The 13,507-nt window shown below is 41.6% G+C and overlaps 1 protein-coding gene across 1 annotated transcript in view; it reads right to left on the bottom strand.

Moving 5' to 3' along the window:
* Positions 1–8,155, bottom strand: part of PARL (presenilin associated, rhomboid-like) — a 49,031-nt gene extending 40,876 nt beyond the window's left edge. The window contains exon 1 of the mRNA XM_012640028.1: positions 7,979–8,155. Coding sequence (XP_012495482.1) covers positions 7,979–8,103 — 125 coding nt within the window. The 5' untranslated portion in view covers positions 8,104–8,155. The remainder of the gene's footprint in view (positions 1–7,978) is intronic.
* Positions 8,156–13,507: the final 5,352 nt, after the last annotated feature.

Below are 13,507 nucleotides of genomic sequence, written 5' to 3'. Positions count from 1 at the left end.
GTGGCTCATGCCTATAATCCCAGCACTTTGGGAGGCTGAGGTGGGAGGATCACTTGAGGTCAGGAGTTCGAGGTTACAGTGAGTTATGCTTGTACCATTGGACTCTAGTCTGGGCAACAGAGTGAGACCCTGTCTCTTAAAAAAAAATTCTAATCAGATTAGAAAACCAATGAAAAATAAAAAATTCTAGAAGTCACTTTGGACTTCTCTCTCTCCTTCATTCTTATCATCCAATTAAAAACCAACTCTGTCAAATAAAAATATTTTTTTCATTCCTTGTCTGGTCCCTTACCTCATGCCTGGATTATAGCAATAGTTAACTCCAAACACTTTAACATGTATGTTCTTCTTTCCTCACATCACTTTTCCTCAAACTTTCAATAGTTCCTCAAATGTCCTCTTATGAGGGCCAAAAATTTCTAATTCCAACACAACTCCTTAGCTTATCCCTTCTGGCCTGGAATACTCTACCATTTCCTAGCAGACCTCCTTGCTTCCAATATTGTCCCACTCCAAATTCATCCTTCACTTTGTATTAAGCATAAATGTAACATTCCTCTGCTTTAAATCGTACTTTTCATCACCCCATCAAACTCAGCACATTTCTCTTAGATCTGTACCCCCACCCCTCGCCACTTCCTCCCTCTGCCAACTCAAATCTTCTCTATACGTGTTATACTGATGTCCTTGCAGTTCCCATGATCTACTCTGCTTTCTCACTTATGACAATGCTACTCTTACTGTGGTACTTACCTCCCTTTGTGAACTTTTTGTGCCCTTCAGAATCCAGGTGATTTATCTCCTCCTCCAGGAAGTCTTTCCTAGCTCCCTCAGGCTGGGTAGGTCTCTCATTTGCAATCCTAGGGCTCTAAAGCTCTCTTCTAATACTTATCTCAATTACTGCCCACGCCCCCACTAGATTATTACAGTTTTGTATTCACTGTATCTCTACTATCAAGCCTAGTCCCTAATAAAAAAGGTCAATATTATGTTAGAATAAAGAAAGGGTCAAAAATGATTGTTAGTTTTATTTTGAATAACTGAAAGGAAAGTGGAACTATTCACTAAAATAAGGAAAACTGGAGGCCTCAAAATGGGAAATTAGAAGATGAAGGATGTACAGTTCCATTTGGGGCACTGTTTAAAATGCTTGCAGTTGTGTGGTCATGGAAGCTTTTTTTTTTTTTTTTAAGAGACAAGGTCTGGCTCTGTTATCCAGGCTGGAGTGCAGCAGTGAGATCATAGCTCACTGGAGCCTTGAACTTCTTGGGCTCAAGCCATACTCCTGCCTCAGCCTCCAGAGTAGCTAGGACTACAGGTGCATGCCACCATGCCCGACTAATTTTTTTTTTGATATTTAAAGAGATGGGGTCTCATTATGTTGCCTAGGCTAGTCTTAAAGTCCTGGCCCCAAGTGATCCCCCACCTCAGCCATGCGAGCCTCTGGAATTACCACTCTAGCTTTATTCTTCTAGCTAAAACTGAACTTAAATTTCCATCAACATAAAATGGATAAACTGTGATACAGTCATACAATGGAATACTATACTTGCCCCCTCACCAAAAAAGGGAAGAAACTAAGAAAGAACTGAGCACACATAATGGATAACTCTCAAAAACACTGTTGAGCAAAAGCAGTCAAACACAAAAGAGTGCATTTTATGTGATTAATTGACTTCTATTTATATTAAGTTGAAGAATTGAAGACACACTAATCCGTTGTGATAAGTATCAGAATAGTGGCTGCCTGGAGTGGGTGGGGCTTACCTGGAAAGGGACAAAAGGGAACTTACTGGAGGTGATGGATATCTTTATCTTGATTTAAGTGATGGTCACACAGGTGTATACATTTACCAGAATTTGCAGTCTGTACATTTAATATCCAGACATTTCACTATATGTAAATTATCTCAGTGAAGTATTTTTAGCATTAAAAAAGATGCTTATAGGATATCCAGGTAAAAGATCTAATCAGCATTATGGAAACCAGTGAAACTCAGAAAAATGATATAGCTACTACTACTACTATTACTTGTCTAGAATACACTTTCTCTTCAACACTGAATCTACTCAGTTCAACTTCTCAGAAATCACAATGAGGATGGGCAGTAGTGATAAAGTAATTTGACTTGAAATTTCAAATAATCCAGAATTTATACTTCCAAATAAGTGATATTCCTTTCAAAGAAATCTATTTTGGAAAGTTATGAACTTATTCAAACAATGTTAATGATACTCTAAATGCCTTCAGAGTGTGTTAACAGTTTTACGAATGAATACCCTGTAGCAAACATTGTTGAATAGCTAATCCCAATCTATTTCTAACCCTTTCCCCTGGCATGCTGATTCTATAATGGCTAAGAATAATAACTAGCTTCGCTTTTCCAGCCTCCCCTATGGCTAGGGGTAGCCGTATCACACAGAATTCTACCCAAATGAGACTTGAGAATTTTTCAGGAGCCTCTTGGAAAGATTTTGTTTACCTGATAAAAATGGACACATCACTGATGACACACACGCCCTTCTTTCTGCTTTGAATAATGATGTAAAGCCTGGAGCTAGGGCAGTCATCTTGAATGTCAAGAGAAAGGCCAAGGAACTTAGATACTAACCTTGACATTTTTATGACACTGAGCAAAGGCAGTAGCCACTTACTTCCACTCATCCTATAATCGATAAGTAATCCCCCCCCAACAAACATCAGTTTACTTACAGCCAAATGCATACCTGACATCTTTATTTTTTTATTTTTTGCTTTTTTTTGTGGAGGAGAACAGGACAGCAGGGGTCTGAAAGTGCACCCCTCCCGCCTTCCCCCAACATAATCTTTAAAGTGGCAGATGTGAACCCCTTCACAATTGGATTTGATTTTTATTAAATATTCCCAAGCAACCTGGAGCTAGCTTTAGTAAATGAAGTGGCAAGTAATCAAAACAAGTTATGCCACTTTGGGCCAAAACAAAGGTGTGACAAAGTAATGGGAATATATTTACTATAAAGATCACAAATGCTAGAAACCAACAAATACTGTGGTTTCTAGCATTTCTCTCTTACTAGACCAAGAAATACAGAAGATGAGAATTCCTTATGTTTTCAACAGCTTAATACTACTCAATCACTTCTAATGAAAGATTACTTCTATATCTCACCAATTCATTTAAAATTTTGAAGCACAACATTTGAAAAGGAACACAGACTAAGTTGAGAATCTGGACTTAAAGCAAAGCCAGACCTTTTGCCTAGAATATTTACCTTGAAAATCTCACCAGAAATAAGTATAGGGCTAAGGACACCATGAGTATGTTACACAAGCCAGCCCCAAGGTTAAGAAAAAAAAATTAGCCAGGCATGATGGTGCATACCTATCTACAGTCCCAGCTACTCAGGAGGCTGAGGCAGAAGGATCGCTTGAGCCCAAGAGTTCAAGGTTACAGTAAGCTATGATTGCATCACTGCACTCCAGCCTCAGTGACAGAGAGAGACTATGTCTCTAAAAAAAAAGAAAGAAAGAAAGAAAATAATGGTGGAGACAGCACAGATCTTTCTTTAGTCAGCAGATCCTGATTTGGTGGCAGTTTTCCCAGGTGTCTCATTTATTACTGTATAAGGAGCCAGCCTAAAACTTACTGGCTTAAAACCATTATTTATTATTTCTCATGATTTTGCAGGTTAGTTGCCCTCAGCTGGGTCACTCATGCAGCCAGTCATCTGACTGACTGGAGCTGGAGAGTCTAAGATGGCCTCACTCCTATATTTGGAGACTCAGTGCCAGTATTCAGTACTCTAGTAGTCTATTCAATAGTCTAGTAGTCAGTCTCTCAGTATTCAGTAGTCTAGCAAGGGCTTCTACCATGGCAGAGCGAGTGTTCCAAGAGGCAAAAGCTGCAAGGCTTTTTGAAGCCCAGACTGTGGACCTCACACATTACTTCTGTCACACGCTACTGGTCAAAGCAAGTCACAAGCCAACCTAGCTTCAAGGAATAGAGAAATCAAATCCAACTCTGATGAGAGAAGCTGCAAAATATTGTGGCCATGCTTTTTAATCTACCACCCCAGTTGTGGCACAGGCAGTTATGATTCTGAAAGCTTAGTCTAGAGCAGTAATTCTCAATCCTCACTATACAACAGAATTGCCTGGTGAGCTCTTAAAAATACTATACCAAGGCTCCATCTCATATCAATTAAATTAGAATTTCCACGAGTGGAACCAAGGCCTCAGTATTTTTAAGACTTCCCCAGGTGATTCTCATGTGCAGCCAGGGTTGAGATCTACCACAGGTTTGGAGAAAATTTTAGTCTACATACAAACCACGTGGGGATCTCATTAAAATCAGGTTCTAATTTAGCAGGCCTGGGGCAGGGTAAGTCTGAGATTCTGCATTTCTAAATAAGCTTCTAAATTAGGGGTTGGCAAACTATGGCCTGCAGGGTGGATTTGACCCTCCAGTGAAGAATGGTTTTTACATTTTTAAAGAGTTGTTTAAAAGAACATGAGACAGAGATCATATGTGGTCATATTTTCTATCTGGCCTTTCACAAAATAAGTTTGTCAAACCCCTGTCCTAGATGATGCCCAAACAGCTGGCTCATGAACCACTTTGAATAGCAAGGAGCTAGAACCTGAATTACCACTCTTCCAACAATACTTCTACTTAAATTAGAATGGTTTATTAGCTACAGATTTATCCTAACTAAGTAACATAACAAGGAATTCCAATACAAACGTTTCACTAGGGCTGACTCCCAGCACCCATGCCCTCTTTCCTTCTCCAAACTGTATCCTGGAATTTCCAGCCATTCGGTTTGGGGAGGGACACCAAGCTCATGACTGGCTTAAGCCAATCTACACATCTCATTCCCTGGCAACTTCAAGGAATTCAAGGATGGGCACTTGTCCCAAATTAGGCCAATCTGGTCCAACGAAATTCAATTTCAAGATCTTGTGATACTGGAAAAGAAAACTTTTTCTGCTGGATTTGAACCTAAAAATATACAGCCCCAAGAGCTGATGGTAGCCATCTTATAAGTACAAGGAGATAGCATGCTGAGAGAACAAAGGCAACATTTAGGAAGCACAGAGAAGCCGTGGAGAAAATGGGGCATGGGGACAATTTGAGACACTGGATCATGTCTCAAGTTCTGGTGGAACTAGAAACCAGTTCCACCTCTAGATTTGTCAGTTGCTTAAACCAATAAATTCCCTAATTGCTTATGTCAGTTAGAGTTGGGTTTCCTTTGGCAAAAGGATGCTTTCAGATGTAATAAGTACATTCATTACATATTACAAGGTCCATTCTCTCTCTTTAGGGAGTTTTTGTGTTAAATTTCTTAAAATGCCTAACAAACCAGGAAAAACATGATAAATGTCTCTAATTGTAAATGTTTGAGATCTTATTCACAGGTATAGGTTACTCAGCTCTACCTATTCAGATAGGTATATAAGATGAAAAAATAAATTACTTATCTGAAATAAATTAGGAAAATAAAGTGAAGCAGGACAATAAAAGGGATGGAAATGGGAGAAAAGGGTCCCCTGAGGCATAAACCAACTCATAAAGACCAGCCTGACCTTTCGCTCTGCTGCTTTGGTCCTTCTTCCAATAACTAGTGATTTGTGGAAGCAATCTACTGTGCTTGAAGTGGGAAGATCTCGTGAATACTTGAGTTGCCACTAGCCACATAGCTATGGTTCAGTTTAATATGATCGCATAACTTAAAAAAAGTCATGTCCATATATTTGTTGGCTTAATGGTGAGGTAATACACAGTCTCGTGGATTGTTTTTAAGAGTGTGAGAAGATAATGCAACTTAAATATACAAACAAGTTAGCACTAATATCTATATTACTAAAGATCTATATGAACAAACTGAGTAGAAATGGCCTAATGTTCAAATGGAGACAAATTTGTCTAAGCACAAACAAGTGATTAGATTCATTCCACTTAAAACAAAATAGGTATATTGGGCAGGGATAGGGAGATCCTACATGAACTCTTGCAAGCCAAAATCATTTTCTTGAAACCCATCTTAACAGATGGTGAGTTAAACAGGGAAAATAATTTAATATACCTGATTTACTAATTTTTCAAGTATCTTACCTACAGATATCTTGAGACTATCACCTCAATCTAAAAATTTTAGGCTCTGTGTTAAGTGCTACAATCAACTATTTTCTTCTCTTGGATAGTTTCACACAATTGGCAAATAATGCAGGTTTCTACTTTCAAGCCTAAACCATGTTTTACAAAAGTGCTGCCAGAAGCTTGATAAAAAAGTTTCTGAAGAGCCTGAGATTTTTTTGCTTTTTCTGTAAAAGGCCAGATAGGAGATATTTTAGTCTTTGTGGACTACTAAAATCTGTCACATATTTTGTTCTTTTACAACCGTTTAAAAAGGTAAACTATTCTTGGCTTGTGAGTTCTTGTGGACCCCTGTATCACCACTTACAGTGCTTGTAAAAATGCAAATTCCCTGGCCCCACTTCAGGCCTATTGCATGGATCGAGTCATTCCTCTGCCACAGAAAGTCAAAACAGACCTAATAAAGGTTATATACAAGGTAACTCAAGCTGCCTATTAACTTGAAGTGTTTATTCCCAGAGGCAATGGAAGCAAATGCTCTATTTCAGGCTTATCTACATAATGCATATTTTTCTATGTCACCAAGAAAATGTTATTTTCAAACTTTCCACATAAATGGTAAGCTTTTTGAAAATGAGATACTAATCTTCTTGTTCCATTTGTTGTTTCAAAGCAGTTTTCTTCTGCTTCCCCTTCCTAAAACCAGTACAGTGATGCGTACACAAATTTTAAATATTTAACACACTTATTGCTTCCTAAACATACAGTATTAACCTTTTCTTCCTCCTTAAGCCATGCAATCTCAAATGGGATTTGGAGTAAACAATGGAATCAGGACCACTGAATTCCATCCATCACCACTTCCACCTGACCTACTCATTAACTACTTTCCCCTGAGTTTAAGATTAGCTCCTGCTGCTCCATGTTACAGTACATTGTTAAGATACAATGTATGCAAGTTTTTCACAAATCCTGGATAAAATTCACTTGGAATGTTTGTAAGAAATAGATTCTTCCACTCTTCTCCTGGTTCTGATTTGGTGAGACTGGCGGGAGGCCTGGGAAATATATTCTACAAACACTTCAAGTGATTCTTAAGAATAGTAACAGCTCCACATGTTCCTTGCTACCATCAATCAGGTGGATTTGTGGAACCCATCTAAGTCAGAAATTGAGAGGGTTGAAACTCTGGATGAAAGATGAGGGACAAATTTCAAAGCCAAATACACATCAGATTCTTGGACAGTTAAGGAATTTCTCTCCTTTCTCAACTTAAAATTGAATTATTCTAATGCAAAAATCAGCAAATACTGAGACCATAATCTTCACACAGCTTCTACTCAGGCAGGCTTGGTAGTTTTCTTTCCAAATCATCTGGAAGTCAAATACTCCATTGTCTCAAGTCTTCAACAGAAAAGCCTCTCCTACGACTTTGCAAGAGGCAAAGAGACTCCCTGGACGCTAAATAAGATAATTGGTTGCAGTGGAACATAGGGTTTATAATTGAAAGAGAATAAAAACCGCAGCTCTGTCATTCTACCAGCTATACAACCGCTTTACTTAAAAAAGGAGTTCAATCGTTTCCTCTCAGGATTATGAAATGTGGCACGCAATTAGCCCTCAGCGGTTCCCCTTCCCGTCACGTCCCTTTGGATGGGCAAGAAGAAAGCGCGGGCTCGCGGAGGGCTGGGCCAGGGCCGGTCACTGCGCCCCAGCCTGGGGCAGGGAGGCAAGAAGCGAGGACTGGACGCAGGCGACAGGAGTGAGAGGAAGGGACAGGTAAGGAGAAGGGAGTGAGCTGGCCGCAGCACAAGAGGCCCGAACAGCCTCCGCCCCTGAGGATGCGAGGCTGGAGCTCAGGGATCGAGAGGTGAGAAGCCCGGAGCGGCGGCCATTACCTGCGTCCGAGCAGCCGCGGCGGGGCTAGGGCCGCAGTGAGCTCCTCGCAGCTGCGGCCGCTCACCGGCGGAGCCCACGCCTGGCCACAACCCCAACCTCTCTGCGCCCAGCCTCGCCACGCCATCTTCCAACCTCTGCCCCACCATGGCCCGACCTTACCAACCCCAGCGCCGAACCACTTCCGGGGCGAAGGAAGAACCATAGAGCGCCAAGAAGCAGCCTAGAGCGCCCTCGCGCGGCTGAGCGGCGGCCGAACCAGCCCAAGGTGAGGAGACTGGCCAGTCCACCTGTGTACACCTCTCCTTCCACTGCTAATCCTGCACCTAGGAGCGGCCTGGGAGAGCAGCCTGGCCTCCACCCCGTTTGCAGATAAGGAAGATGAGGCCCAGAGGAAAAAGGAACGAAGACTAATATTTTTTGAATAATGCCATGTCCCAGGCACTTTACCTACGTTAGTTATCGCGTTTGGTCCTCAGAACACCACTTGAGGTGGATATTCTCATCACTGTGTCACAGTGCCTCGGAGGCTGAGAGCGGTGAAATGACTTGCCCAAAGTTACAGAACTGGTCCTAGAGGAGCCAACATTGCAAGCCAAGTTTTCTTAAATTACTACTCTTTCTTCTGCATCTCACCATTCCATGTTATTCTGTTATGACACACGTCAGAGGATGTGCCTTGTGTCTTTAACAAAAAAGTCCAAACCTGAAATGAAAATGGGGATTTCTGAATAAAATTCAGATTTCCTCATGATTCAGCCCTTGCCTGCCTGTCAGCTTTATTTCCTGCCACTGCATCCCTCTGACCCTCTCTGCAGCCGTACTGAATCATTGGCTATTTCTCAAAGGCACTATCCTAGTTCCCACTTTTGTGCATTCATACCTCCATTCTCACTGCCTGAAACACCTCTCCCTTTTCTTTTCTTTTCTTTTCTTTTCTTTTTTTTTTTTTGAGACAGAGTCTCACTGTGTTGCCCCGGCTAGAGTGCCGTGGCATCAGCCTAGCTCACAGCAACCTCACACTCCTGGGCTGAAGCGATCTTCCTGCCTCAGCCTCCCGAGTAGCTGAGACTACAGGCATGTGCCACCATGCCCGGCTAATTTTTTCTATATATTTTTAGTTGTCCAATTAATTTCTTTCTATTTTTAGTAGAGACGGGGTCTCGCTCTTGCTTAGGCTGGTTTCGAACTCCTGAGCTCAAATAATCCGCCCGCCTCGGCCTCCCAGAGTGCTAGGATTACAGGCATGAGCCACCGCGTCCGGCCCCTTTTCAACCCACCTAACCATCTCGTCCTAAACATCAACCTCAAATGTCACCTCTTCTAGGAGGCCTTTCCCAGACCTCTGCTCTGATTTAGATGCCCTCCCTTTGTACTTTTATACTGTTTTATGCGTATCTCTACAATAGAACATTCCATAAATACTTATTAAGCACCTACAGTATGCCAGGCGATGTAGTAAATCTGGGGATATAATTTAGAAGACACTATCTCTGACTTCACAAAGATCCTACTGTATTGGGGAAGAAAAGAGCAAGTAAATAAACAGGCAATTACAATACATTGTGAAAAGCGCTATGATCAGAGAAGCCTAAGGCTCTGTGGAAGTTAGAGGAGGGGGATATAACCCAGTCGAGGGATAGGGGATGGGAGGCTGGGGAAGAAAGCTTCCCAGAGAAACTGATAGAGATCACCAAGAGAAGAGAAGGACTGAAATATTCTAGGCAGAGAGAATAACATTTGTGATGTCACCCAGGGCATGACTTGTTTGAGAAACTAAAATAAATTCACTTTGGCTCTATCATAGGTGTCAAGTCTGGGATTTTACTCTATTTGCAAGTTAAAAGGTTGGATATTGACAAAAGACAGGAGACTCCTTAATCAGAGAAAAAAGACTTTATTATCACAGCAAGGCAAGCATCAGGAGCATCATGTTTGCACGGGTCCCCCCTGTTCTCCAAGTCCCATCCTGGCAATACCATGAACCCAATAGCTGCTGAACATAAAATGGATTTGCATCTCAAGTGAAGAACACTGAGCTTGGAGAATCTACTGCTTTATAGTAAATTTTTACAGTAAACAAATAACTTGGAAGGTAGAGATAGTGTTTTCTTCCAGAGCAAAGGGCAGTTTGCTTATAGCCTTTGGAAAAAAGACAATATCACCCTATTGAGCACAGGCAGCTGCCCATTATAAAAGATTCTCGTTCCTAAGCTCAGCATTCTTCTATAATGTAACCCATTGAGTGTTCAGGTATCATTCTAGCCCTCTTCGCATTGCTCCATGGGAACTGGGAGTCAGGGTACCAGCACAAAAAGTCTATTAGGTTATTAGGTATGAAATGTCCGATTTTCTTAAGTACTAAGTTTGACAGTTGATAGCGCTGACATTTCATTTTGACACTTCTTGTTTTATTTTGTGAAGGTACATCCTCATTCTTTAAAATGAATGGTTTTTGGCTTGTGATTTTCTTTCAAATTTTTTAGAGCTATTATCGTGAAACAATGGATAAGTCAAAAGTTGAAGCTATTTTTGAATATGAATTCCATCATGGAACTAATGCTGTGCAGACAGCTCAAAATATCAATGAAGTGTTTGGGAATGTGGCTAATGAATGCATGGTACATAAATGGTTTGAGAAGTTCCATTCTGGTGATTTTAATCTTGAAAATGAACCCTGTGGGTGACCTGAGACCAAGGTGGATAATGATGAGCTGAAAGCTGTAGTGGAAACAAATCCATCTCAACCTACATGTGAATTAGCAGCAAGGTTTGACGTTACTATTCCAACAATATTGGACCATTTGAAACAAATGGACAAGGTAAATAAGCTGGACAGATGGGTACTGCGTTAATTAAATGAACATCAGAAGAGAAATCGTCTCAAAGCTTGCCTTTCTTTGTTGTCATGACATAAAGGCGAACCATTTCTATACCGTATTGTTACGTGTGATGAAAAATGGATTATTTCTGACAATCGCAAGCATTCAGCACAATGGCTGGATAAAGATGAAGTGCCAAAACACAGTCCAAAACTAAATATTCATCAAAAAAAGCTAATGGTGTCTGTTGGTCCAGCACTGGTTTTATCCACTACGGCTTCATGAAACCTGGTCAATCGATTATAGCAGAGGTCTACTGCAACCAATTGGATGAAATGATGAGGATGCTTGCAATAAGCAGCCAAGATTGGTCAGTAGAGATAGGCCAATCCTCTTGCAAAACAACACTCAACCATACGTCATGCAAACAACACTGCTTAAACTACAGAGGCTGTACTCGGAAACTCTCTGTCATCCACCATATTCCCCAGACCTTGCACCAACTGACTACCACTTCTTCCAGGCTTCAGACCACTGCTTGCGAGGAAAAATATTCAATTCTCAACAAGTTGTAGAAAACACCCTTTGCGATTTCATTGCCATTCAATCTCCAGGCTTCTTTGCTGCTGGCATAAACAAGCTACTGTTAAAATGGGAAAACTGTTGACAGTTTAGGTGCATACTTTGATTAATTGCACTACTTCTTGTTTGAGATATAATAAACTAAACTTTTGATTTGAAATCAGACATTTCATATATAATGACCTAGTAATAGTTTGGCTGATGCTATTGCTGTGAGTAATAAATTGCCCTTCATTGCTGACTCAGGAATCTTATGTTTTCCTTCAGCACCCATAGAGCTATGTCAGGCTAACTTGTTAGTTTGCAAGTAGGGGTAAAAGAGTAGACCCTTTACAGTTGTTGACAGGGATCTGTGAATTTGCAATTTCAGAGGGTGAGCTTCTCTAGGTCTTGACATGAACTTGGGTATGGCCATAGGACTGATAGCTGAAGAAGAATGAAGCTGGAAGTCACCAAAGATGAAGCCCAGAAACTTACGAGTCTTGGATGTTGACTGCGTTGCTCACATGAACTTGTTCACATCACCAGGATGATGGCAGGATTTGGAATGGAATCCTAAGACTTCAGGGAAGGAGAGTAGGTGACCAAAGATTATTTATAGTACTGAAGAGGTGCTAGACATAAGGGGAAGAGTCTCCACGAGGAGAAATATGTGCTCGAAGTGGTCTTTGGACAAATAATCTGGAGGAACCATTAGGGCATGAGTAGGATGTGATCCACCTCCAGAACCCAAAGGATCTGGGACTGGGACATGCCGAATGTCCTCTGCTTGCTCGCTCCCCCAGATCATTCTTGCGTGCTGCTCTAGGCCCCTGGATGCTGACCTTTATGGACCATATCAGTGGGCTCCCTTGCCCTCTGGCTTCCAGCTGGGCTCAGCCAATTATAGTCCCAACAGGAGATTGGAGCATGGGAGGAAAATGAGTTTAGAGCACTTATTCTTCCCATTCCCTTCCTCCTTGAGCCACGTGCATTGGCTTCTGTGTTCTCTGTTGTTAAACTCTGGTTGCTCAGTTTGAGTGAGTGAGGGTGCTATTTATGGTCAGAACCTGAACTGACACAGGAAAAACAAGCCGCCTCCATTCAGAGGCTGCAGGAGAAGCAGTGTCCTCAGTGTCCTCAGGAGACAGCCAGGGGTCAGTCAGCTGAGACAAAGAGTTGAAGGATCTATGAGGGTGTGCTGACCATGATCCCAGCAAAGGAGTATTTATTATTATTACTGTTATTATTTGCCATTTATTGAGCACTTAGTGCTGTGCTAGGTATTTTGCATTCATTACCGTATTTAACCTAATCTTAATATTAATCAAACAAATTAGCATTATTATCTCCACTTTGCAGATGAAGGAACTGAGGCTTATTGATATTCTGACCCTTTCTAACTCTTTGTACCTGGGCAAGATCATGACTCTCATTCCCATAAATTCAGATAATTATATCTTCCTGTCACTTTGATGATTAAATGACTTCATATATGTCAGGTACCCAGTTCACTCACTGTCACATGGTTGGCACTCAACACATGGTAGCTATCATTGTATCATGAGGTAATAATTAGAAACTGAAAAGGAAGCCTATCTACAGGAGAGGGCTCCTCCCATCATCATTTTATTTTAGGGCCATAAACAAAGGTGCAAAGTGCTTATGGATGTTGTATGGGGGAAAGAGTTTCCCCACCAACATATACAGAGCATTCATCATATGCCAGGCTCTGTGCTGAGCCTTGTCACTCCCAGCGGTCCTAAGGAGGAGCTCCATTGGACATATGAGGAAACTGAAGCACACAAGAGTTGGGTTACTGAGAGCAAAGCTGGGATTTCAGCCAAGGTGAGGACAAGCTTCCTGGAGAAGTAGGCCTTTGAATAAAGTAGCATGCAGAGGGCCAGGCAGGATCAAAGACAGGAGGCCAGATGGTGGTGGGGCTGGGTGTCAGAGGATGCTGCAAGCTCCAGACAGGGACTCTAACAGGGAAAGGACTGACGGAGGGTTAAGAAAGTGAGGCAAGTAGCAGTTGCATTACAGCCCAGCTTTGTATTCTCTACTCTAAAGCCTGCCTCTCTAAACAGCTGCCAGCTCCAAAAGGATCTCCTGGGCTCAAGAACCCCAGGCTTTCTGGCCGGGCGCAGT

Source organism: Propithecus coquereli, unplaced genomic scaffold, assembly GCF_000956105.1.
Source record: "Propithecus coquereli isolate 6110/MARCELLA unplaced genomic scaffold, Pcoq_1.0 Scaffold10, whole genome shotgun sequence".
NCBI classification, from domain to species: Eukaryota; Metazoa; Chordata; class Mammalia; order Primates; family Indriidae; genus Propithecus; species Propithecus coquereli.
The sequence above is the reverse complement of the archived record's forward strand: the minus strand, read 5'-3'. Positions and strand labels throughout refer to the sequence as shown.